General features: G+C 42.4%; 1 protein-coding gene across 12 annotated transcripts in view; it reads left to right on the top strand.

The window, feature by feature from the left end:
* Nucleotides 1-5,213: 5,213 nt before the first annotated feature.
* Nucleotides 5,214-24,779, top strand: part of mecom (MDS1 and EVI1 complex locus) — a 129,331-nt gene continuing 109,765 nt past the window's right edge. For 10 of the 12 annotated variants that reach the window (XM_075473681.1, XM_075473677.1, XM_075473686.1 and 7 more), the window contains exon 1: nt 5,215-5,404. In XM_075473681.1, coding sequence (XP_075329796.1) covers nt 5,368-5,404 — 37 coding nt within the window. In that variant the 5' untranslated portion in view covers nt 5,215-5,367. Of the gene's footprint in view, nt 5,405-24,779 lie in introns of all 12 variants that reach the window. The other 2 variants (XM_075473687.1, XM_075473682.1) reach the window with 1 other exon arrangement.

Raw genomic sequence — 24,779 nt, 5'->3', positions numbered from 1 at the left:
GAGAAACGACTTGATGGTTCCTGAAGATGATTTAGAATCCACGTGGAACGGTTGTCCGAGCAACAAATCCAGACAGATTTGTAGGGAAAGGATGCCCACACACGAGTGGGACTCTTGTTAATGGAAAAGACCATTTTCATCAGGTCAATGGAGATCAGTGGATGACCGAGAAATTTCTGTTGAAGATAAAACAAGACGTAAACTAACTGCTGACCATAGAGAGGACAACATTTGCAGCGAAAAGCACGAAAAGCTCACCCAAGCTAAAATTGTGTTTGAGATAGTGAGCATAATAGATATATGAAAAATATGACATTCTAACAAGAGAAAAAGGTCAAATTTTCATCAGATGAACAAATGTAGTTTAGACCTGATCTTCACCTTGCAGAAAACGTAAGACTAAGCTTTCTGTGGGATTTTAGCGAGATTCAGTTATCATTTCACCTGCAAGTGTTGATAGATTATCACTTAAAAAGCAAAGAAGGAAGAGCTTTACCCATCATGGCTAATTTAGTCTAGCCGGGGATTATTTTAGTCTTAGTTCAAATGCGTTTTTTTTTGTTTTTGTTTTTTTGACGAACAAAGATTTTATTGCTTGAAATGACAGGACAATTTTTTTACTCATCTTCGTATAAAGTACAAAAAGAAAACAAAACTGTCATTGTGAGACAGCTGTAATTCAAAGCTGTCCAATTATTCTATCCCAAAACTGCAGATTGGTTCGCCCAAAAGTTCTGGCTTATCACTGGGCATGCCCAGTGATAAGCCATTGCAGTCTTTACTGCAGTCTTTACAATACAATGCTCAGTAACCTTACAAATGGTCCAAATGTACCCATTGGATAGCAGTTTGTGACAGACGATTAGGGTTAGCTCATGTCGGATTCCTTACTGGAAAAAAGATCTGTTTTCTTTTCTGTTTGAAGTTCCCATAAACTGTGTCGTCAGTGGTCAAGAGTGAACTACAGGCACTTTGGGTTATTGACTTGTTTCTCGTGTGTCCTAAGCATCCCATCCATCTGTATGTTCCTTTAATTGCCTTGCAACCGGGAACCTGACATGATGTTTGCTGTTACTGGAAATGGAAGTAAATAAACCTGATCGACTGTCCCATTGATTACCTGTCAAATCCCTTTGTTGACGTGACCCGTGCAGGGGGGTCAACATCAGTTGAAAATTGATGAGACGAGTTTGTATCTATCTTAAGAACCTCTCATCAAGCAGTTCTCAGAGATAAATACGTCCGAAGCCAACACCAACACTATCAATACTACTTCAACAAATTGTCTCCAGAGCGCATCGTAATATGCCTCCCATGCTGGACTCTTGAGTCCATAAGCAGTTGTTAAAATGCACTTTGCTTCAGTACTTCAGGGCGGGCCATTCCATTAATCTGCCACTTAACCCTCTGCTCTCGGGTGTATTCGTAATTCCCTGCTAAGCCTTCAAGTGACGTTTTTTTCTTCTCATAACCACAAAGTATATTTGGGGGTTTCATTTTTGTTTTCATTTATTTTCAGATTCTGATGTCTTAAAGTCTCCAAGGCTGCCGGATAATGTCCACTAGAGGGCGGTATAGTCTAAAGAATTCTCACTAACAAGTTCAGCGGCCTTGTCGGATTGACTCGTGCACTGAGAAGGAGAGCTGACGCTTAATAATCAGGCATTTTTGGACATCTTCATCATTATTCCCTGGAACGATAAAAAAAAAAAAAAATAAGACAGTTTTAAAGCTTCCGACTTCGTTTTTTTTTTTTTTTTTTTTACGTAGGCTACATAATATTATTTTGCTTAATTTGAAATCTAAAAAAAAAAAAAAAAAACACTTAATTATGTCCATTTAAGGGTGTCCACATGGCCAGTTTGTAGAAAATATGTAGGCTAGTTATTTTCTAATGCTCTATTTTCAGTCCTGATATAGCTCACCATGGAGGGAAACAGCCAACGATTGCTTTGGCCATTTAGACACGATGATGTCCTCCCTAAAACTAGAACATTATGTGGTATTAACTGATATTTTATTTAAGCCTCTTCTTCTTCTTTTTTTTATAATCGAAACATCTTGAATTGCAGGACGTGGCGATGCGAATAGACAGTTCGTCCAGGATGTGTATCCTGGTTGGTGGAAATTAAAATGTCTTAACATTTGTAATTGGCTGACATGTTAGTTTCATTCTTGATAACTCTTTCCTTAAAGTGTTTGGAGCAGTGAACGTAGCAGGTGTTTAAATCGGCGTCAAAACGTCAAAGACAAAAAAAAAAAAAAATTTGATGTTTTATGGATTCTGAATCAAATTGGCTGAAATGGCTTCTCGTAAGTTATTCTTTTAAGGTGCTATCTTGCTTTTTTTTAAATGGTTTTAATTGGGTAAATACGCATTAATGTTTCCGACAGAGTATTGTTAAAGTGGCTGCACACTTTGCTTGATTGAGTGGATGATTCTCCACACAGTGGCCGCGCGCACTGACCCAAATAAATCGTTGCATTTTCTTTCTTTCTTTCTTTTTCAAAGAAAAGTCCAAATATTCAAGTAACTATTGCGACATTAGAAGTGACAAATAGACTATTTCAATGATAGAATTAAAGCACTGACGACACATCTCTATAGGTTGTTGAATTTTTATTGTTTTTCCCATAAGAGCACGTGGGCCTAAAGTGTTGAAGTTTGGTTGCTGTATACATTTCTAATTAGTAAATATGTATCAGGTTGTTTTTGCGATTTTTTATTGGTATCATTGTTATTACTATTATCGAAAAATAAAAGGTGAAATAAAAGATGACTGATGTCTGTTTTACATCTTTAATTTAGCTTCCAGGAACGGGACAAAGCGGTGATAAATATCCCCGTTGATCACTTGATTGATTACCTTACGCAAAGGTCACGCGGGCCCTGGTAATTTCCTTGCGCCCGCGGCTGCCTTTTCACTTTTAGTCTGCCACCGCAGCCCCCTGTACAGACCGTGTTAGTTTTTAACCCCTTAACAGCCGAACGCGCTGCTTGTAAAACAGTCGAACCGGTCGGGACACCGGCGGTTGTGGGAAGGCTCGTTTTGTGTTCGACTCGTGCTTCTGCGCGCGTGAGTCCGAGTGCAAAACCGAGACAGTGTCTCAGTTTGTGCTCGCCAACCGCGGGGGGTCTCGAACCCAATTAATTTCAGATAATTACAACCCACGGGGCTGCGGGGATGTGTGCGCCGCTCGGTTCTGCCACCGGGTTCAGCACATCCCAATAAAATATGTATTGAGAAAGTGCTTCAGATGGGGGGGGAAGAAAACGAAGAAGAGAGGAGTGAGTTATTGCGGTGAATGAAAACTGTTTCCATTTAGGCTAATTGAGCGCTTTGCCTCAGTCTCTCGCTCTCCCTCCCAGTTTGTGTGTGTGTGTGTGTGTGTGTGTGTGTGTGTGTGTGTGTGTGTGTGTGTGTGTGTGTGTTTGTGCGTACGCCCTGTGCGCCACCTTCTCCGGCACGGTGCGTACTTATAGGCGCAACCCACTTAATAGCACCATTTATGTCATTACAGCAGAGGTAGAGTGAGGTACAACCACAATAAAGTGTAAACCTCCCTTAAGTCGCCCATTTAAATGAGGATGTCCCCATAATTTCGGGCACGTTAAATATGATGGGAGAATTATTTCGTGAGCACGTCCAGTGCGACACTTTTTCTTGGTGTTTCCCCCCCTGAGAGGTTAGAAGTCTGAGGAATCTCTTCCAGGAAGCGCACAGTGCAGGCGGTCAGAGTTGATCTGCAGTGAAAGTCAACTCTTAACTTAAACACTGCATGTTTGGACCTTGGTCAGCCTGCAGATTTGTCTCGCCATGACATGGCATGATGTCACGACTTCAGTCCATTTCCACACACAACGGAATCGATTGCGTCAGTTCACGGCGCATTACGGAGTTCATCTGCAAGGTCAGCAAGATCCCCTGCAGATCTAATTAATTGCCAATTACTTTAATTATACGCTGTCAATGCGCAGGGAGAAAAAGATGTTATATATCGTATAATATAAGCGTGTGGGTCAGATTTTAATTGCTTTCTTTTACCTCATATGTTTAATCAATAAAACGAATGGTAACAATATTTGCCATTTGTTCCAATTGATGTCTCTGCGGGCCTATCTAAATATAAAATGCTTTAAAAAAAAGCATTGATGGATAACAGAATAATAATAAAAATAATAATATTTTTTTTTAAAAAGGGGGAGATTGATTCGAGTGTTATTCCCCCGGCTGAGATGAGGGTTTGGACAACAGTCTTTTCTCTTCTAATGGAGCTGTTCTCCTTCCAAGTTAAATCAAGTATAAACATCCTATTCGAGCCCTGCAGCAATTACCAGGCGATGGAATCCGCGCACTGTAACAGAAACGTCTCAAACAGGCATTAATACTAACCACTTAACATCTTCATAATTGTCAGCACAAAGAGAGAGGGGGAAAAGAAAAAAGAAAAGAAAAACCTGGGCACTCTCATATTAAAGCTGTCACTCGGGTGCCCAACAGAGGGGGGGGGGGGGGGGGGGGGTTCATTCATTTTTCCAGCGCTTCAATGGTCAGAACACAATTAAAATATATAAAACCTTTAATGACTATACACCCAGAATCGGTCATATAAAGAGAATGGTGATTAATGGGACTTCATTTAAAGAGAACAGAAGGATTTTGTTATAATTAACGTTCAAGATGCGGGGTGCTGAATGCACTGCAAAAAAATATCAATCTTGACAAAGCTCTCTTTTCTATCTTTAATGAAAATCTGACATATCTGTCGTATTTAACTGGATGGAATTAGCTAGAAACACACACTCTCCCTCCCCTCTTTTTTTCATACGAAATAATTTGTTACAACTCTCCTTTTCCCCGTTTTATCCTCCTGACATTCGCTTCAGTAGACATGAAGTCAAACATGTGCCGGTGAATTCTAAAGTAGAAAGTTTTCTGAGGTGTAAACAAGATAAGACTTCGAATCTGAGACTGCGTCCTGGGTCTTTTCTTTTTCTTTCTTTCTTTCTTTCTTTCTTTCTTTCTTTCTTTCTTTCTTTCTTTCTTTCTTTCTTTCAGCGTGCTCTCGCTATCTCGCGTCCGTTTGCAAATCTGAGGCGAAACGAGATGTCCACGATTCGCCCATCTTGACCAGATCAGCTCTATATCAAAGTGATAAATCGTCCCAAACTTTTTCTGGCACTTGCTGCCGGAAGATTTTGGGCTGTGCGCATGTGCGAAGGTGTCCAGACTGACAATGCCGGAGAGATAGCGCTCTTGGATTGAGAAACCCAGAGAAAAAGGACAGAGGAGGAAAAAAAAAAAAAGAGGGGGGGAAAAGATTCAAGAAAAAATCCAAACAAACCCACGCCGAGAGACTGGCACCATGAGGTCCAAAGGCAGGGCGCGGAAACTGGCCACGAGTAGGTGCAACATCCCTTTCTTTTTTCTTTTTGAAACATGCCATCTTATATACCTAAAGGCTTCGCTGTTATCACCGCGTCAATTAACAGTTTTCTGTAACGATTTCGCTTGCGGCAAACGAGCATAATCCGCACGTTAACGTGTTGGGAACGGGCAGATTGCGATAACGTCGCGAAGAAAAGCGTTTAAAGCGGTCGCGGGAACAGTGTAAACTTTAAAGTTGAGGGAGCGACGGTGGAACTTTTCTGCAAGGCGTCCGCTCCTCGATTGGAATCGCTCGTTGCATGTAGTGGGCGCTGTAGTGTAGCGTAGTGTGATGCGAGTTAAAATCCCAGGTCCATTGCATCGGCAGTTACACTGCGGCCGCTGCACGCTGCTGCCTGCTTGTCACCTAAGTTTGTCCGGGAAACTTGGGGGGAAAATGAGATGGATGGAGAGAAACAAGGAGGAAGCGAGGACGGAGACGGCGCATGGTGCATGTTGCAGGGGATCTCGTTTTTAAAAGCTCTTTGTGTGTGTATTTGTGTGAGTTGTGCCGTTTATTCCGCGAGTTCTTACATATTGATATGTGTATATATATATTGCGCACAGATTGTTTGGTGATACGAACAGAACACATTTCAGACTTTGATGTTTTAATTTTTTTTGTTGTTGTTGTAAAAATGTAAAATTGAGCATTGCAGTAATCAGGCATCTTACACCGTGGCATTGTGCACTTAGGGTGAAATAAAAGATTGAACCATTTAATGAGTTTGATCCATAAAGTTGCACTTGTGTCATTAAAATCGATTTAATTTACTCACACCCAATCACCCACATACAAGGAGATGAGTGATAAGGTTACTCGTGCATTAATCTGCCACAATAAATTATCAAGACGCGTATTATTCTTCTCAGAGCACGCTTCAACCAAGCTCTTGCATATGTCTTCGGGTTTTTTCTCAGCAGTGTTTCTGTGTTGTTGCATTTCTTTGAGCTTTTTTTGTTTTATTCATGTTGACTTCTGTTTGGAGAGGTCACGCCATTCATGCGCGTGTGTTTTAGGACACGAGTAGGGCAGGTGGTGGTGGTTTGGGGGGTGGACCCGCAAAAATGTCGGGTTTGCACAAATTTCATATAAAGAACGCGTAGAACCGGAGTTTCAGTGCAGGCCACCAGTGTTTACACACACACCGTTTAGATGCTACTCCACCTGTATCTTTGCAGGGGGAAAGAAAGAAAGAAAGAAAGAGAGAAAGAAAAGGAAAAATCTGCTACATAAATCAAATAAAACTAAATTGTGTAGCTGCAACATTAGTCTGAAATGATCCGGAGAGTAAAGGTCCATAAGCTTTAGGCTGGAGAGAAGTTATAGGACAACATGTGGTCAAGTAAGAAACAAGTCAGCTTACTACACAGTAATAAACCAGACACACGCTGATGAAGTTTAATAAACAGATAACGTTACTAAAGTGCTGTTAAATAATGAGAGGATATAGGTATACGTCCACAGGAGGTACATAGGCACCATCAACAACAGGAAGAAAAACACTAATTTTTTTTAATTCTTTTTTGTAGCAGTCTGCAGATCTCCCGAGTTTTCTTTTCTTTTTATCCATAAAACACACACGAAGGAGAGAACGCAACCGCACTCTCCGAGCCTCCATATTTGCACAGGCAGGAGGACTAATTCCCTCGTGCATTTAACGATTATTAGCCTATTTTGAAAATGGAAGAGAGGGATTTCTGCTTCTCAATTCAGACAAGCGGAATGTTTTTGGGCCCCGAAGTAGCGGGCCCACCCTGGCCCCCAGCCAGGTCTGCACAGTGTCAACAGTGAATATTTAAATTCCCAGACCCCTCATAAGGGCTCTGCTGGTAAATGCGTTCAGTGTGTGCCTCCCTCCTTGCAGAACACTCTTGTGATAAAAAGAGAGAGAGAGGGTGCGTGTAATAGAGGAGGTGATGGAGAGGTGGTAAACGTAAGCATGATTGATGGAAGCTGACTGATTAGTCCGCACGTCCAGATGTAACGCGGTGAGCAGCAGAAAACTTTAGAGTCAGGGAACAGGCCGCACCACAGACTGCACTGAGGGAGGGGGCTTGATGGTCCAACCCAGTTCTGTGTGGGCCTAATTATAGGTCTCCTTAGCATATTTGTGTCACAGTAAAAAAAAAAAAAAAAAAAAAAACTTTTTTTTTTTAATCTACGTGCTTTGATAATTTGTTTGAAATAATCACAATGCGAATTAAAGTGACGATCTAAACATCTAAACTGGAAAATCATATACCTATATGGACAGCTCCATGAAAATATCGAAGGCTAACAAGTGTCAGTTTGTGTCCCGTGGCACTATACTTAATCATTATTCTCTCATTTGCTTCACTACCCTGTCAGTCATCGCTCATTCATCCGTCTGTCTCCAGGAACGGAGAGTAGTGTCTCTTTTTCGATGTCTTATCTTACAAATTGGTACCTCTGATTGGCACGAGAGAAGCTGTGCGTTTATGTGTGTGTTTCAGAGAGTGTGTGTGTGTGTGTGTTCGAGAGAAAGAGAGAGAGGGAGGCCTCTGACTCGTTTCCGTCAGCGCCTCTCGTCTCCGGCGCTGAGAAGTGCGTTGTCCTCTCCACATTGTGCAATGGGCCATGCATCTCACGTTTGTCTGGCGGAGCTCATTAAAACGGTTAATAGATCGGCCCATTTGAGAGGTGAGAGGGAGCGGGTCGGCGCGAGGAAAGTGAAATAGAGACCCCATTAAACGGCCCTTGTTGTCCCGGAGCGGCGCTCTTTGCCTGCGCTTCGCTTGGTGCCAAAGCTCGGTATACACATGCCCTATAGACTCATGTCTCCTCCATTAGTGGACCAAGAATCATCGGGGCTCGTGGCAGACATCACCTCGCTCTGTTTTCTGGCTCGATTAACTGTTGATTTGTGTATGAGTCCTTGGGAATTTTTGTATCTTTTTTTTTTTTTTTTTTCAGGCACAAATTCAGAGGCAAAAATGTTCAAGGCGTTTTTGTCATGCAAAAAAAAAAAAAAAAAAAAACAGGAAAGAACAATCGACTACATCACAAGCAATCACAAAAAAATTACTTGCATTTGATTATAAATAATATAATATAATATTTTATCACTGGCCGAATAACTTAACCATAAAACGTACATTTTAAAAGCCTTAAATGAAGATTCAGTTATTTCTTACAAACTTTAGGAGTATAGCTTTAGGCTGCAGATTAAAACAAATGTGAAGGACCTTTAGAAAATCTTTTGTATCCCATGGATTTGTAACAATCATGTGATCAATCTGCATGAAAAAATGAAAACTGGAGGGAACACATAAGCACATCATTGGAAGCTGCTGAATGCCACACACACACACACACACAGAGTCCATCATGCGTTTTTAGAAATAGGTTCTTGTCCATCTGTGCATGAACAGGAGCAGTAGGGGCTGTGAGGGGCAGTTTGACTCTGACCTAGGACTTTCCATCTATCAAGACCCCATCTGTCCGCTCTCTGTTCCTAATCTCTTATGCTGGGTGAATGCCCAAAAAGGGCTTTTTTGGAAGGCTCTGATGTTAATGAGTCGTCCAGAACTCAGTCTCAGGGCTGTAAACACAGAGCTGACGAGGTCAGTGGTTTGTTTAGACTGTTGTCACCCACTTGAAGGATGTCCCCTGTCCCCAGCAAATAGGGAGCATCCAGGCCCTGCCATGGGTCCCCTCTTCGGCCCTGGCGCTCCTCTCCTGTCTTTACTCCTCTTTTTTACTATCTGTCGTCCATTCTTTCCTACAACGCACGAGGGGAATTTCATAATTCATAAAGCGTTTTGTTTGCACATGATGATGATGTGCATGTGCGTTGACTCTTGTGTGTGTGTTGGGAGGTGAGTACTGATGCAGTGACCCAGACAGGGCAGTGTGGGAACACCAAGGGATGGATGGAGGGAGGGGGGGTGTGCAGCAACATGTCAAGCCTGGGAACCGCTGTGTGTTTACCACAGGGAAACTGTACCAATACAGAACAATGAGTGAGCCTTACCCCTTCTAAATAAGAAAAAGCATTTCTGCTTTCTTCTTCCCCCTAAAGGTCATGGAGTTAGAGATAGGGAGTCCACACAAAAGCCTCCAGCCTGTCGGCAGTCTGGTCTGGCCCAGTGCGGTGCCAAGGCTGAGGTCATTATCAACAGAGCAGTCCCAAGCTCAACATATTTTTATAGATTGTGTGTGTGTGTGTGTGTGTGTGTGTGTGTGTGTTATGTGTGTGTTTGCTTGAAAGGGAGGTGAGTATGTCTATGTGCTTAGCTGGTTTGTATGAGTGTGTGCATGTGCAAGCGTTAGTGTGCATACACTAAACAAAGGCACTATGCAGAGGGTAGCTGTCAAATATGGAGCACGCCGCCATTTTCTCATCGCAAATTGGTCCGAGATAAATGACATATTGCTGATTTTAAAAGTTGACATCAAAACTGATTTGTGTGTCGTTATGATGTCTGAGGAGATATAATGTCAACAGACTGCTGATAGCGCAGTTCACCCGGGGCTATTAATGTGGCGTTGTGAAGTTAGCACTGCTTGGCATGCTTTGTTGAGAGATGTCTGTTAGCTAATTAAAGAAACTCAATCATTTTATATGCTCCAATCAATTACCTGGAGAAGGTGGTAGAAACAGGGCCCGACATTCTGGCCTCATGTCTCACATCAGCTAACTACCCAAAGTCACTTTACTGCATTGTTGAGTACTTTTATGGGGACAAAAACTAAGTATGATTTGATATGACTTTATGCTTGCTGCCAGTGTATGTGCTGCACTTTACCGTAGACTGCAGATATATGATGATAGTTTAAAAGCTTCAGAATGATTATTTGACCTTTTCTAGTCTAGTGATCATCATTTCTCTCTCTGGTTGTCTACACTTGTTTTATATCTCATCCAATAATCTCAAATAAGATTGTATGGGCATTTTATAGTTGCTCGCGTCTTAATTACTCATCAGCTCACTTTGAATCTCATCAGAATTCTTTTAAAGTTTGAAAAAAATTCCTTTGTGCTTGCAGATGTGCTGAAATGGCGCACATTGCCTGCGAACACTGCATTTTGATGGCTGTCCTGGAGGCTTGATGGAGAGAACAGTGCTTACACACCGAAGGGAGCACATAGCTATAAACAGGAATTACCCAACAATCGTTTTGTGAGTGTGGTGATAACAGTGTGTTCCAGCACTGTTCGGGGATCTCCCCGGGTGGAGCAGGCTGGACCAGTCGAAGGAGTTAGTGAGAGAGGTTTCGAGAGAAGAGAGTCATTTCAGACTCACAAGGGGCATAAAAGGGCATCAAGTGATGTAAGGAGGCATGGCAGGGCAGATATAATCAAGTGTGTACTTGTATGTGTTTGTGGGCTGCGTGCATGTGATTCCTGTACCTTTTATCTCTACCATAACAAGCTTCCCCCCTCCACTCTCCACCCTGAGGCTCATTAAGCGCTGACCTCTCACCCCCCACAGGACGGGAGTGATGAGGGGAGGAGATGTGATCAAAGCTGGGGTCTTCCTGATGATGTTTGGACCGCAGCAATTTCACCTGATTGGAGCTGATAGCCTCGTCTGTGCTGCAGTGCTGAAACGGTGATCGTTAGAGTAAAAGACGTAAAGACGAAAAATCTTTCAAAGCTGCGATAGCATTATTAACCTGCGGGGACACCGAGGTGGACAAATGTAAGGAATCGTGAAATATGCAGTTGCACTCAAAAGTTTGGACACACCTGCCCATTCATTTTTGATCGATAGAGTCGGAATGTCAAAAACTTTGACTCACACGGTTCATAATTTCTTTTTCTCTCGACTTTTGTGCGAAATAACTTTTGAAAACAGGAAGACGGGCAATAAAAAAAAAAAAAAAAAAAGTCTGAGGAAATTTTTTGTTTTATTCATTTATTCATCTTTATCTGAGATATTGCAAAGCAACCCGGCAAATTCTCTGCCCAGTCAATTAGAGTTGGAATTAATTTGTTATCATCAACAAAACATGGATTGGCAGTGCACACCTTGTCTTCCTTTAACAAATCCTTTTGTGAAGAAAAGGAAACACCACATCCCTGTCCTTAAAGATCTGTCTTGATGACTTCCCCCATATGTATGTGAGAGTTAGAAGCCATGAGCCGTGTCTGTGTGTGTGTGTGTGTGCACAAGTGTTGTTGGTCAGCCAGGGTCGTGGCAGAGGAAAGAATGTGGCTGTGGAAAAGAATGCAGGGCTGATTAGCACTGCTTACCTGTAAGTGAACTGGACGTGCCGGCATGTGATGAGTCCGAGGAAACATGGGAACAATAGGACAGTAGTGATTCCTTTCCCCGCCACATTCCAGCGATCCTGCAGCCTGGGCCCCCCGCTTGGAGCTTTGATGAACCCTCCTCGCGGCTTCCTGGGATTGTCGCTCCACCACAAACACAAAAACATAAAGCAGCCGGTGAGCGGGGCCAGGGAAGAGAGAGCGCGGCCCTCCTCAGGATGTCCTGTTTTGATTAGTGTTAGCATCCTAAAAGCACCGTAGGAATATTATTCTAACACGGAGAAGAGCTTAATGGTGACACATACACTTCTTTCCACTCTGTGACCCCTGGGGTCAGATTCACTACAATGAGCCAGGAATCAAAGAGGTGCTCCTCACCCAGTGATTTGACTGAGGAAATCATGGGAGGAAAAGGAGCCGATAAAACGATAGGGAGAGGTTACAAGGCCTGTCAACAGGTGTCAAGAATTTGTCAGGCCGGTGCTTTTGAAATTTCCAAGAAATACTCGGCAGTGTCTGTAAATATTATCAGACTCTGGAAATGAACAAAAGCAAGCTTTTTTGCGCTTTAAAGGGTAATCAAACCCATAGGTTTGTTGCCTTGTCAAGCAATTTACTTATCACCTTTTTATCAAACAAGAATGAACAGTTTCTAATTCTAACTTCAGATGTTGTTCACAAGTAAAATATTAAAGATATACAAGCTGTAAAATAAGTTAAAATATTTCTTTGTAATCAGCACAAAATGACTAAAATGTTGGCTGAAATTCCTAATTAACTTCAAAATTCTCGCCCAAAGTATAAGTACAGTTCTGTACTCTGAGCAGCAGCTCTTATGCACAACATGCTCTTTCAGCAGTCTGCGCTACATCTTCCGTGTCTCCTGTGGAATCAGAGAGCAGTGGAGCATTGCAGCATGCTCTGTTGTTTTGCTGTTGCTTGAGGGCTTTAGTTTGACAGGAGGGCACCACTTTGTTCACCTCAGTGTCCATAGGCGACCCCGAGGGACCTCAAGGCCTGGACGTCTCAGTCAGAGCTGTGGCAAGACTCGGGCGATGGGGGGCCCCTCTGCTCACTGGGTCAGTGGAGAAGCTAATCGATTTTATCTCTGTTTCACACACAGCGCCAAACCCCTGCTGGCCTGATATTCACATGTTCACTGTTCAGAGGATTGTTCTCCTTCCTCCTCTGTATACTTTTTTTCTATTTTTTTTTTTGGAGGGAGGATTTCAGGGTGGATTCAGACATCATTCACACTCCTTTTTCATTGGACACACTTTTAATATTGCACATGTGATTATTAATGGTTAAAATTGCAATTTTGCCAGCAGTCTACATTTCTTAACTCCAAATGACAACATGCACAAATGCTTTTGGAATACTTTGTAAATTTACAAAAAAAAGCTGTTATCAGTTATGAACAAAGGTATTACAATATTTCACCTTGGACTTTCAAGTTGCGGGCATTTGCCCGTTAGATTTTTCTTAGAATGTGTCCAGAAGGGGATTTGAGTCCACCTGTGGCAAATTGATTAAAAAAATTAGATAAAAAGTTTACTCTTTGAACAGAATTGCAAGCACCAAGTCTGGTGCATGCCTGGCGCGGCTCATCACCAGCTAAGATTATGCCTAAGTTGAAGCACAGTGATGGCAGCATCATGCAGTGGGGGTGCTTTTAAGTTAAGTTTTAAGGGATTGATATACGCTGGCCAGAACTGACAGGAAGATGAATTATGAATTGCAAATACAGAAAGATCCGTAAAGAATTCCCGCTCTAGAGTACATGTGTCATAAGACCAACGACTAGGATAAGTGTACCTGTTACGCAAGATGAAATGGCCAATTATCATTATGGGTTATGGAAAGGACTGGTTGGCAAAAAGCTTTTTTTTTTTTGTCTTTAGAATTTGATATATAATACAATAAAGAATACAAGGTTAGGCATTCATACTTTCTTAATTCACTGAATTTAGCCGCCATGCCTGTCTCCATCATAGCACTCCACTTGAGGGAGGCTGGTAGACAGGGGGAGAAGCCCCTGTTTTCTTGGCCATTCCTCTGGATAAGCATTGGAACAAGGGAATGAAAGCTTTGGGAATGGTTTGGAAAGTTCCCATTCATCAGTGTAAGAAGATATTGCGCTGACATTTAGCAGAAGGCCCGCCAAGTACAACATGGGACGACCGCGTTAGCCTACAGCGCGCAGCTCAACAGACAGACAAACCAAGACCGGACTAAACAACCCACTCATCTCTGTTTAAGGAATAGGGAACACATAGGGAACACTAAGGGAACACATGGGAAACACATAGGAAACACATAGGGAACACATAGGGAACACATAGGGAACACATAGGGAACACATAGGGAACACATAGGAAACACATAGGAAACACATAGGGAGCGCGTTGGGGCATTTCAGGGATTCATCGTGATTCTCTTGCTCAGAGCGACTCAAGTGTGAACAACAGTAGAATAAGCTAAGTATTACAGATGTAACTGCAATGTAATAAAAAAAAGTAAAGGCGACAAATTATAGCTCTGTAGACAAATAATGATTTCATGCATTCATTTAGGTGCAGGAGCAAAATATGCAGTAAAATACTGTTGAGAAATATATACATTATCATTATTAATTTTTTTTCTCACACACTACTTTAGCCTCTCTTGCTCTCAAAGGCTGATCCATTTAAGAAAAAAAATATTAAAAGTTTGAATTTTAGTCATTGTTAGGAGAAATCTAGATTCAGCATACCTGCATATGTAGACATTCATGTCAGCCTACACAGGTAGACTGTGCTGAGGTTGAACAGAGGATTAGCCGGACGGCACAGGGAGGGACATTGCAGGTGTGAGTCGGTATCTCTCTGCCCAGCCATTAATCGCTGCCATCTGACAGTTCAATCTATGAAGGGGCCGAGAGGAGCAGCCGGCTGGTTACCAGTGCAGGTCATTACTGAGCATGAAGGCAGCCAGTCGCATCAGCGATCAATGACAAAGGCTGAGCAAAAAGTGAAGGAGAAGTGGAGGGAGGTACAGTTGAGAAAAGATATAGGGTGAGAGAGGCAATGGAAATGTAAGGATGAAGGGAGGAGAGGAGAGGTATGGCAGGATTATAGTAGTTGCGCTGCTGAAGGTCAGTTCTTGGTTGTGGAGTGGATGACAAACAGGCTGTCAGCTGCCAAGAAATAGAGATATTCATTCAATGCTGCACAAGAGAAAATATGGCCCCCTTTGCACGTGCATGCACATAAATGTGCACAGACACAGTCATTGCCATGGCGGCTTGATTGAGAATGCAGCAAGGGAATTTAGTGTGAGCCATTGTTTTATGAATTCCATATACAAGGTGTTGGCAGTCTGCGCTGCCCTTTTAGTGGTCAGTTCGTGCTGTGCTGTGGTAAAAGTAATGACTGACTGAATAAAAAAAAATCAGTTCATGAAATCGCCACAACTCCCTTCGGGCCCTGTCTTTGCTGCCCAAGATGTTACCATGGGAACTGCTGCCAAGGCAAGATTCGTCCAGTGGTGTTTACCCAGCCCCTAGAAGTCAAACACAGTCTCCGTCCAACCGAAGGAATTCCATGTGCTTTTTGACATTTATCATGTTTCATACGGTGAAAGTCATTTTCACCTTCTCACCCGTGTTTTTCCTATGACTTGAAAAAATGTTGAAGAGGGGATTAATTGACGTTGTGGGTGACAGTATTTGGCCAGGGCTCTGGTAAAACAACAGAAAGATCTCTCTTTACTCTCCAGAGGCCTGGAGCAGCAGAATTGGCTGTTTACACTGCACTATCTCTCAGCAGATCCACTGGCGCTCTCTCCCAGACAATGATTCTCACGGACACACGCGTACACGCACACAGGCCATCGCAGCATGGACACCACTGAGTGATGATGACTCATTACAGAAAGGGTGCCCTTCGACCTCCTTCAGTCTTTATGGATCACTCTCTGGCAGAAACATATTCCCTAATGCCAAGTTTGTGTCCATCTGCCTGCCTGTCTGTCAGACAGTCAGGCCCCTTAGTCTCTCTCTTTCTTTCTCTCCCCTGACTTTCACACACAAATACATGGCAGACGTCCCTGTCTCTGTTTATTTAAATAACAAACCGGAGTAATATCTCCTTTTCCCATTATAGATATACATGATAGATTTCATGTATTCCACAGTGAGAATAATGAACGTAAGTGTTGATTCGTCCTAAGATCAGATGGACTTATGAAAATCTTCAAAAGTTGTCAGTCATCCAAGGGTGTGGCACTTCAAAAGATTGATTATATAATTTAACCCAATGTTCCATGTTGAGATTGGCACGCGACATCTCTCAAGATGAATTCATAGTAATACCACTTCTCGCATGCAATTGTGGTAATTCCTCTGTTTACAGAGGTGCAATGTAGCAAAGGGAAAGCAGAGGAAAGAAGTCAGTTTGGATTTCTCAACATATTTTTTTCTTGTTCAGTCTTACTTTGTTAATCCAATACTGTCGCCCTGCCAAGAGTATTCTGTGTAGATCAAACTGCTAATATGTTTGTTGTGGGTGCTAGCATTTGATCCTCCTCTTGACAAATGCAATTTGTTTGGCCTGATTTGATCAGTTGCAGCATATTTTCTTGCAGACGGGAGCATGTAAACCTTCCATACAAAAGGAGTTTAAATGTTTTTGTGCCTGTGAATGGGGAAACTCTATTACAGGTGTCCTGGGCCACGAGGCCCTGCTGGCCTTGATGAAATGCTATTTGGGTGTTAATGTAATTCTGATTTTGCTTAGCCTGGAGACAAGCCACCTCTGGGGTTTTGAAACATGCTCTTACAGGCAGAAAACAAAGTGTGGCTCTAAACCATACAATTACAATGGTGGAAACTTTGAAGGGTACTTCCACATGTAACATCATAATCTCTCTTGGGACTTTGGAGAATGATGCTATATAATTTTGGAAATGTTTTTGTGGAATAAGCATTGTGGTATTTGTGTACTGTACAGTGCACCATCTAAATTGCTGGTAAGCATAGCCCATGACATGCTTTGCATGACTTTGACATGAAACACACTGCACTGTATACCACTGTAGTAAGCAGTTACAAGTACAGGTAAGATGACAACTACTGAAAACAGGAGAACATAGCTGTTTGACAGAGGTCGAGCCTTTTTGATTTGTCTCATAGGAATCATATCTCACTTGTCATATGCTTGAATAGCTGCCAAAATCCACCAATCACAAAACTTCCATCCCACTGCCTTCACTAGAATTACAAGTAGCTTAATTAAGATAAAAGACTCAACACTCCACTCTCTTAGCCACTTCTGAGACATCTGTTAATCAAACTGTCATCACTCCTTACTCATCAAAAATTGACACTTTGTTAGGACCCCTTGATGTAATTTTTGAATGCACAAGGTACCCCTGAAGTGTAATTCTTAATTGTGTGAGGTTGCTACAGTTGACTTAGATGCCACAAGATTATAGCATCAGTTTTCTACTGATGACATCACTAAGTTAACCTAGAAAAGGGACGAGAAGCTTCTTGAGGAAAGGAGAGGAGTATCATCTCACGTGGGGATTGCTGTCAGAGGATATATTTCTTTATCTCTTCAAATTTGGTATTAAAAGTTTAGTGGCCTTAATGTCAGGAACAGCAAATTGAAATGAAAATACTCAAATGCCATTCTGGTCTAGTGAAATAGCACATCGATAACAGGCCAAGTCGTGTCACGTGCCATTACTGCACGTTTTGTGTACTACAACTTTTGTTTGTGTGTGCCACGTACGTTAAAGGGATGACACCCTTCCATATGCTCTAACCCTAACCCTGTGGTGTGTCGTTTCAACAGAAAAAAAAATTATCCTGCATTGATGCACAGTGTCTTCAAGTGTGAAGCCAAGTGGTCTGTGTCTGTCTTTGCTTGATTTGCCTCCCCTGGACAGTTGCATTCTTTCAGACCTGTCTTATTGATGTTTTATTGTTTGAACCCACATTAAAGGCGAAAAACTATCACACTGAAAATCCAACCGCCCAGCAAAACAAGTGACCCATGTCAGCCCCACATTGGGTGCGTGCTGGCTGTCACATCGTCAGCTTGCCCAGGGCCCCACAGATCAAATACAGGTATGATTTATGTCCGCTGTCTCAGCCTTCACACTGCATGTTCGTCTGCATCAGAATTGTTGGCCAAATCCAACAGCAGTCGCAATTTGTCTCTGTATGTGTGGGAGTCGAGGGGCAGAGGTCAGCGAAATGAAAATGACCAGACCTTCCTTAATTGTTGTATCTATTTGTGGTTTGAGACAGGATGTCTGTCTGGGTGTCTATCTATATGCTTGCCCATGTGTCTTGCTTCTGCCTTCGTGCCGTGTTTCGTGTCAGTGGGTCAAGCCCCACTGGCTGCAGTCAGCCATTATGGGCACTGATCTGATCCAGCAGGAGGTCAGGCTCCACTGGCGAGATCTCTGTGGGCCAGATAGCATCATTATCACAACATGCCTCCCAATGGAAACTTTTTTTTTTTCTGGCCCTAAAATTCTGTTCTTTTTTCCCATACAAGAAGTACTATACAAAGTCCCACATCACTGATTAGTATTAGTATGGAATTATTATTAATTCCTCCATGTATTTTTTCATTTTTGCATTGCAAGAACTCAGTAAATTCACAAATATTCCATGACATGATGCCTCAACACTATTTTATCTGTATGTTGGAACATCTGACAAGGCTAAGCCGGTAAATTGTTGGGAGAAATGCTTCCTGTGTGTGATTACATTTATCATGTATAATTACTAAGCTCTGCTCTGTCTGCACATCATGACCCTTGACCTTAAGTGTGACAGTTGTAGGCAGATTTGCCAGACACCGAAATGTGCTGTCCAGGTTGCGCTACTCCACAAAGTCTGGTTTCCATTGCAGGATTGAGTGTCTTTAAGCCTTTTGACTCAGGAAGTTTTTTTGTAACTTTTTTTTTTTTTCTTTTGTTTGAAGTGAGAAGATTTGTCATGTGGACCACAATGTGAAATGATTCAGCAATACTCAAACAGATTTAATACAGATGTAAATAAGTCCTTTTCCTCATTTATTTCACTTGGCATAGTTGTGTTAAGTCTGTAAATTATCTGAAAAAAAAACAAGTTTAGAAGACTTCTGACTAACTGGACTGCTGCTTTTGTTTTACACATATTTCCAACATCGTCATACATGTGAGGGCTGGCTATAGTTTTATATGATAAATCGAGTAATTCAGCTTTTTCAGATTCTATTGAAAGAGGCAGTTGTCGTGCTCTTCATATTGTCGAAACCAACATCGGATAGTTATCACCCATGTTTATCAGAGTTACAGTATTTACGTGGTTTTTTCGAAAGTTTTTAGACTTGTGTGCATAAGCCTCAGTGTGAATCCAAACCTCTCTGGATGAAATGTTTGCAATGTTACAAAATCACAAACCTTGATCTGAGCATGGTGCAGACTTTCAGGTGTGAAAACATCCTAAAATAATTCATGGAAACGTGGGTCCGGCGCAGTGTTTTTCTTCGTTTGCCAATTCTCTGTGAAACATTGCAAACCTTTTCCGCTCTGGTCCCTTCGTTGGTTATAGGCTGCACTTTCGGTAATTATTAAAACTAATTCAACTAAATTCTAAACTGTCCCTCTTCGTTTTCCTTCTTTTACTTTCCTATCATCCTGCCTGTGGCTCTGACATTTCTTCTTCCTTTTCCTCTGCACTTGTACCCTTTTTGTGTAATAATTCCCACCTATTATTTCTGTCCCAAGCCCTCATTAGTCATGTCGCTGTCAGCCACCAGCTGCAGGCACACGCACACATACATACAGCCACATGTATCCCTGCACATGCACAGGTATGGAAGTCATCAAGGCAAGGTCAAAGGTCTGCCTCATTACCCAGATCCAGTGAAAACTTTTGGTGTGTTTTATGCTGGCATTAGAAAGCATGAGGAGGGGAGGAAAAGGGGGAACAAGGGGTATAGAAAAGCAAGATAATGAAGAGGACTAATGTGAATTTAGGAGGAAATTTGAGAATGAGTGATAGAGCGTTACAAGAGAAGTGGGAAAGGTCTGAAAGACACCATCTCTCTCAATGTTCACCCACTCCATACCTGTTAACCAGATCAATATGGCTGTGTCAGAAGATAAGAAACTGTGGTGAGGTTGAGGTCCGAGGATGCGAGTGGACTAGTGTCACGCTGCCCCTCCACCACAGATGTTGCTGGCAGCATACATGACCGGTGTTTCCTGAAATTAAACACAACATCTCTAAATAAAGTCATTAAGGGCAGTCTAACAGAAGCCCATTCATTCACTCATTCATCCCCCACACACACACACACACAAATCCCACACACTCATCCTATGTCTTTTTCTCTCTCAAACACACACATGTACAGTACTGAGGCTTTGAGCCTACATGGGACATGATACGCTGACATGTGACGGAAAGCAAAGCAGGAGTGTGTGTACATCAATTTCAGCCCGTGAGGTCAAAGAGGTGAGTGGATGTGTGTGTGCGCGCGTGTGTGTGTGTGTGCGTGTGTGTCAGGGGCGTCAGCTGCGAGCAGTCAGTGGGACACTGGTGATGCAGACTGACGGGGGACATAAACACTCAGCAGTATGCTGAATCGGCCCATTGTCTGATTCGCCGCCACGTCAGTCCCTCTGTGTAATGGAATGATCCTTCTCTGTATGTTTGTCTAATTGCCCAATCTGTCTCTGTCTGTCGGTCTTCTGATATGTCTATCTTACAGCTTGACTGTGTCTTTCTTTACCTCTTTCACGGCCCTTGCTTTTCTGTCTGTATTTAGACTTGTATTTTGGGCTTTCTAAAAGACCTGTCAGTTCCCGAATGGATGTGTGTGTCTCTTGCATGTGTGTTCTGGTAACACTTTTTAAAAAATTTTTTATTTTTTTTTCTCTTCAAGTTGTCCCAATCTACAGAAGGCACACACCAGGTGTCTCAATGCACCTTTTATTGACAAATGCACATGACTGAGGAATATGAACTCAAGATAAGACTACAAAGTTCTGTTTTTATGTTTTATCGAAAAAAAGACAGTGGGTGGTGGGATTTGTCCTGTGGTAGAGAACACGCAAAGGAGTTATTAGCTGTGGGATTTCAGAGCTGTGGCTGAGCCCAGAGAGGAGGTAAAGGTGTGCGGAGGATATGAGATTTCTGGGGTTGAGGTGCTGGGACTGTGATGAGGTGTGTGAGATTAATGGGAGTAAAGTTGTAAGAGAAGCGAGGAAAGTAAGGATGAGGTGCCGAGGACATGCCGAGTGGCAATTGTTTGTTTTTTTTGTCTGTGTGCGCGCAGGTTTCTCTCAAAAGTGTAAGCTAAATTGAATTGCCTTGCTGCCAATTAGAAGAACAGTCATTTTCAAAATTTTAGTGATGTTCTCGCCTGAATCTGAAACTTGAAATCCTTAACCCAGCGGCCTTAACTCAACACTGGCTCAAAATCCTGATGTGTAATCTGAAAAATGTGTGGTTGTCAAATTCAAAACTGGGCCGTTTTATTCATTTCTACCACAGAAACATGTGTTAAATTGAAACAAAGAGAGAGAAATAGTATTAAGATGTCAGAATTTAGGGGTTTATAGGCCAGTATAGCAGTGCACAGAGGAGAACAAAGTTTGAATATGTCTCTGAGCTCTTTTATGTGCATGTTACCACTCTTCAGCTATACACACATTGGGAGTTGTAGGCCTTTTTTTTTGTCAGTAACAGTAATATTACCAAGTCTTCAAACACTAAATTAATCAACAGCCATCTATTAAGTAGAATTTCAAAATACCACACTTATATCAACCGACAGTCTTAAAAAAGTGACTAAAGTTTATACTCTTGATGTCTGAAGTATTTTTTCAGCTGCACAAACACTCTATTTCAGACTCATTTTCATTCTGCACACAGTTAGCAGCTAGACTTACTGCTACATTCACAAACACAGAGGTGTACACAGAGCTAAACTGTAGTAATAATCCAATTAGAGTAATAAGTAGCCCAGTGATTGACAGTGAAAGGGTTTTACAACATGTCTCTTGAAGGACGTGTTTCCGTGTGTTGGCCTCCTGTTCACACACAGGCACACACACACACACAGACACAAATGTCTATTGAAACGGCTTCAGCTTTGCTTCTCTGGCTGTCTCAGTTGTACTGCAGTGTCTGTTTATTGTAGATGAGGTGTGGATATTCACACTTTTTAAAGAGCAAAACAAACTAGTCTGAAGTGTGAGGTGATTTTAAAATAATCCACAGAGGCTTTTAACATTTCGACGCTTTGTCTCTCCTTGTGTTATTTGTTCATTTTGGTCCTGGAAAAATACTTACACATTCACATCCTTTGAGAAAACATCAGTTCACTTGACTGAAGAAGACTGTGAGTACCTTGTTGGAATATATGCATTTACTTTGCAGGATTTTCTCATAATGAAGTTAAAGACATTGTAGATTCTCTGCAGAAAATTAATTGTATCACAACCACACTTCCACTTTATCAATATGACATGCCCTTTGAGAAAAATTGCATAAGGCAAACTGACCGAAAAATACTCATTTTGACATACAAATTATAACATAATATTGATGAAATGCTGGTTTTGAAAAAAAAAAAAAAACTTGGTAGCTAACATACACAAATCTAAACCAATCAAATTAGCCCCTTTTTCCTGGTATTCATGTTTAACCAGGAATCAGAATCAGTTGTTCTCAATATCATAAAAAGTTAACATCGACTATGTAATGTGTTGTGTCATCAAAGCCCATTAGTGCCCAAAAGGTCACAGGGTTACATTGTGTCATTAAATCCAAACAAATTTCTTTTCACACTGTTTTACTTTGTTTTCCCCACTTGGCTGTGCATTACCGTGCCCATAAATACATCATAAAAGCCCAAACAATGGCTGAGTAGGGATGGATGTCAGTGGTCAGAGCAGATAAGAATGACAAAGCTCTACACTAAGCCACGTCACCAGCAGGCCTCTCACCTGCCTGTCTTTCACACAGACGCACTCAACCATCACAAGTTATTGTTTGCGCCCATGCATATGTGTGTGTGTGTGTGTGTGTGTGATTGATGCACTTTGCCTTCCGTCAACTTCCCGCCCCCACCTCTCATCCCACCTCAGTCTGGACCGTCAAAGAAACATGAGGCCTTAAGAGATAGCAGCGCGCTCTCCCAGCCGGCCCTCGGCCCGCTCTGTCTCTTTTTCTCTTCCTTGTGCCAGTCACCTACTGCTGTGGGAAAAGCAGAGGAGATGAGGCCTTAAAAAACAGATCATTGTCCGCCTCCTAGATTAAAGCCAGAGAATGTGAGCATTGTCAAGTGAATGGCTAAACCTTCCTGCTGTCACTCAAATGCAGCTCTGAGCGCTACTTCATGTCTAAGAGGCTTATCTGCACTGAAAGGCCCCTAGCTGCTCTGGGGAGAGAGGACGTAATGAAGCGTGTTTTTTTTTTTTTCACTCTGTAGGGAGGAACCTGCTGCCGGGGGTGGTGGTGGTGGGTGGTTAGGGGATTCAGGGGGTGGACGTGGCCAGTGGGACAGCTGCAGTACCGAGCCCCACTACCCCAACCGCTCCCTCTCTGTTTGAAAGAATTGTCATTTATCTAGTCTCACATGGGAGAACCGTATACACTGCATACAGTTCTTAACCTGATGCAAAATGGATGGGGGACATGAGGACATTATGTAGGGACGTGCTCAGGGACCTGCCTGTTGTCCGCGCTCAGCGGCGCTCAGCCGTCTGTGGGGATGAACAGCAGGCCACTGATGTGGTCTTCTCTTTGTGCTCTGCTGTTTGAAAAGGGGAAAGTTTAAGTGCTGCTGGTATTCAGAGCTGAGAGCTGACGGTCAGGCTGCAAGGGTTAGCTAAGCCCCGAGGCCCCAGTATATGTGTGTGTGTTGTGTGTGTGTGTGCTTATACCATAATAGTTCAGAATAACTGTAGATTACTTTGTTAGCAACATTTGAATAATTCTCAATATTGAAAACTAGTATCTTCCCCGCGAGTTAATATTATGAAATAATCACTAATTAGCACATATTAATAATTCAGAGAGGAACAGAGGAAAATGGAAAGATCAATCTTTTTTTTGTTTCTTAGCTCAGTGGAATGTTATTTGTTTCAAGTTTTTGTACCACCCTCCACTTGTTGACTTGCAGAACCTCTTTCAGACCCTGAGCCCTGCTGTCCTGTTCTGTCTGCCCTCTGTGGTTCTCGTCTTTCTCGATGTCGTGACACACGCACCTGCATCCTCAGTAGCTCCCTCTATTCCATCAGCTTTGTCCGCTTCCTGTCAGCAGTAGCGCTATACTTGACACAGACCTTGTAATGTAAAGAAACTGCTGGGATGCCGGCATTTGCATCTGGAATCCATTTATTGTATTCAGATTTCTAGATTATCTCACACTGCACTCAATTTGCGGTTATGTATACAGCACTAGGTTTTTATTTATTCTAACTAGGTCTTGGTCGAGCAGAATAAAGGGTTTTCTGCCAGTCCCGCTACTTTGATGATGCTGAAGGAATGCTTCATAAGTAACTGAACAACTCACTCTATGAGGATGGTGTTTGCTCTCTACTCTATCAGACCACGAGTCTAGCGTGCTCTGTCTAGTTATGACCTCTGACCTGGGCATCTTGTGAGGTTAGTGCTGTCTGCGCCTATTCTGTGTTGTGTCGGGAGGTCGAGTGGGCTGCAGAGCCTTGCAGCAGACCTGAGGAGTTGTCAGCTGGAGTGGGATGGGAGGGGGATGTTAAGCGGTTTGGCCAAGCTGTGATGGGTGACACAGTGGTCCATTTAGAGCACCAACATCATGTCGAGAGACGGTACATCTCAACAAGCTTAGGGGACTCTTGGGTACCAGCTTGCTCCTGACTCTATGAAATGTCAAAATATGAATGTCAAATTGTTTGAACAGCGCTTGTGCAGCATGTTAAAGTGGACACTCCTCGTGTCCTGTGGAGCTCTATCATTTGGTCGGGGCTTCAAGAGCATCAGAGTACCATCTGAACCAGAGGCAGAGCAACTAAGAAACGACGGTATAGATATAAAGGATAGTCTCATCTTGAGAGTGTGCTCCCTAAAATT

Source organism: Odontesthes bonariensis, chromosome 9, assembly GCF_027942865.1.
Source record: "Odontesthes bonariensis isolate fOdoBon6 chromosome 9, fOdoBon6.hap1, whole genome shotgun sequence".
In the NCBI taxonomy this organism is placed as follows: Eukaryota; Metazoa; Chordata; class Actinopteri; order Atheriniformes; family Atherinopsidae; genus Odontesthes; species Odontesthes bonariensis.
This window is presented reverse-complemented; position numbering and strand designations above follow the sequence as displayed.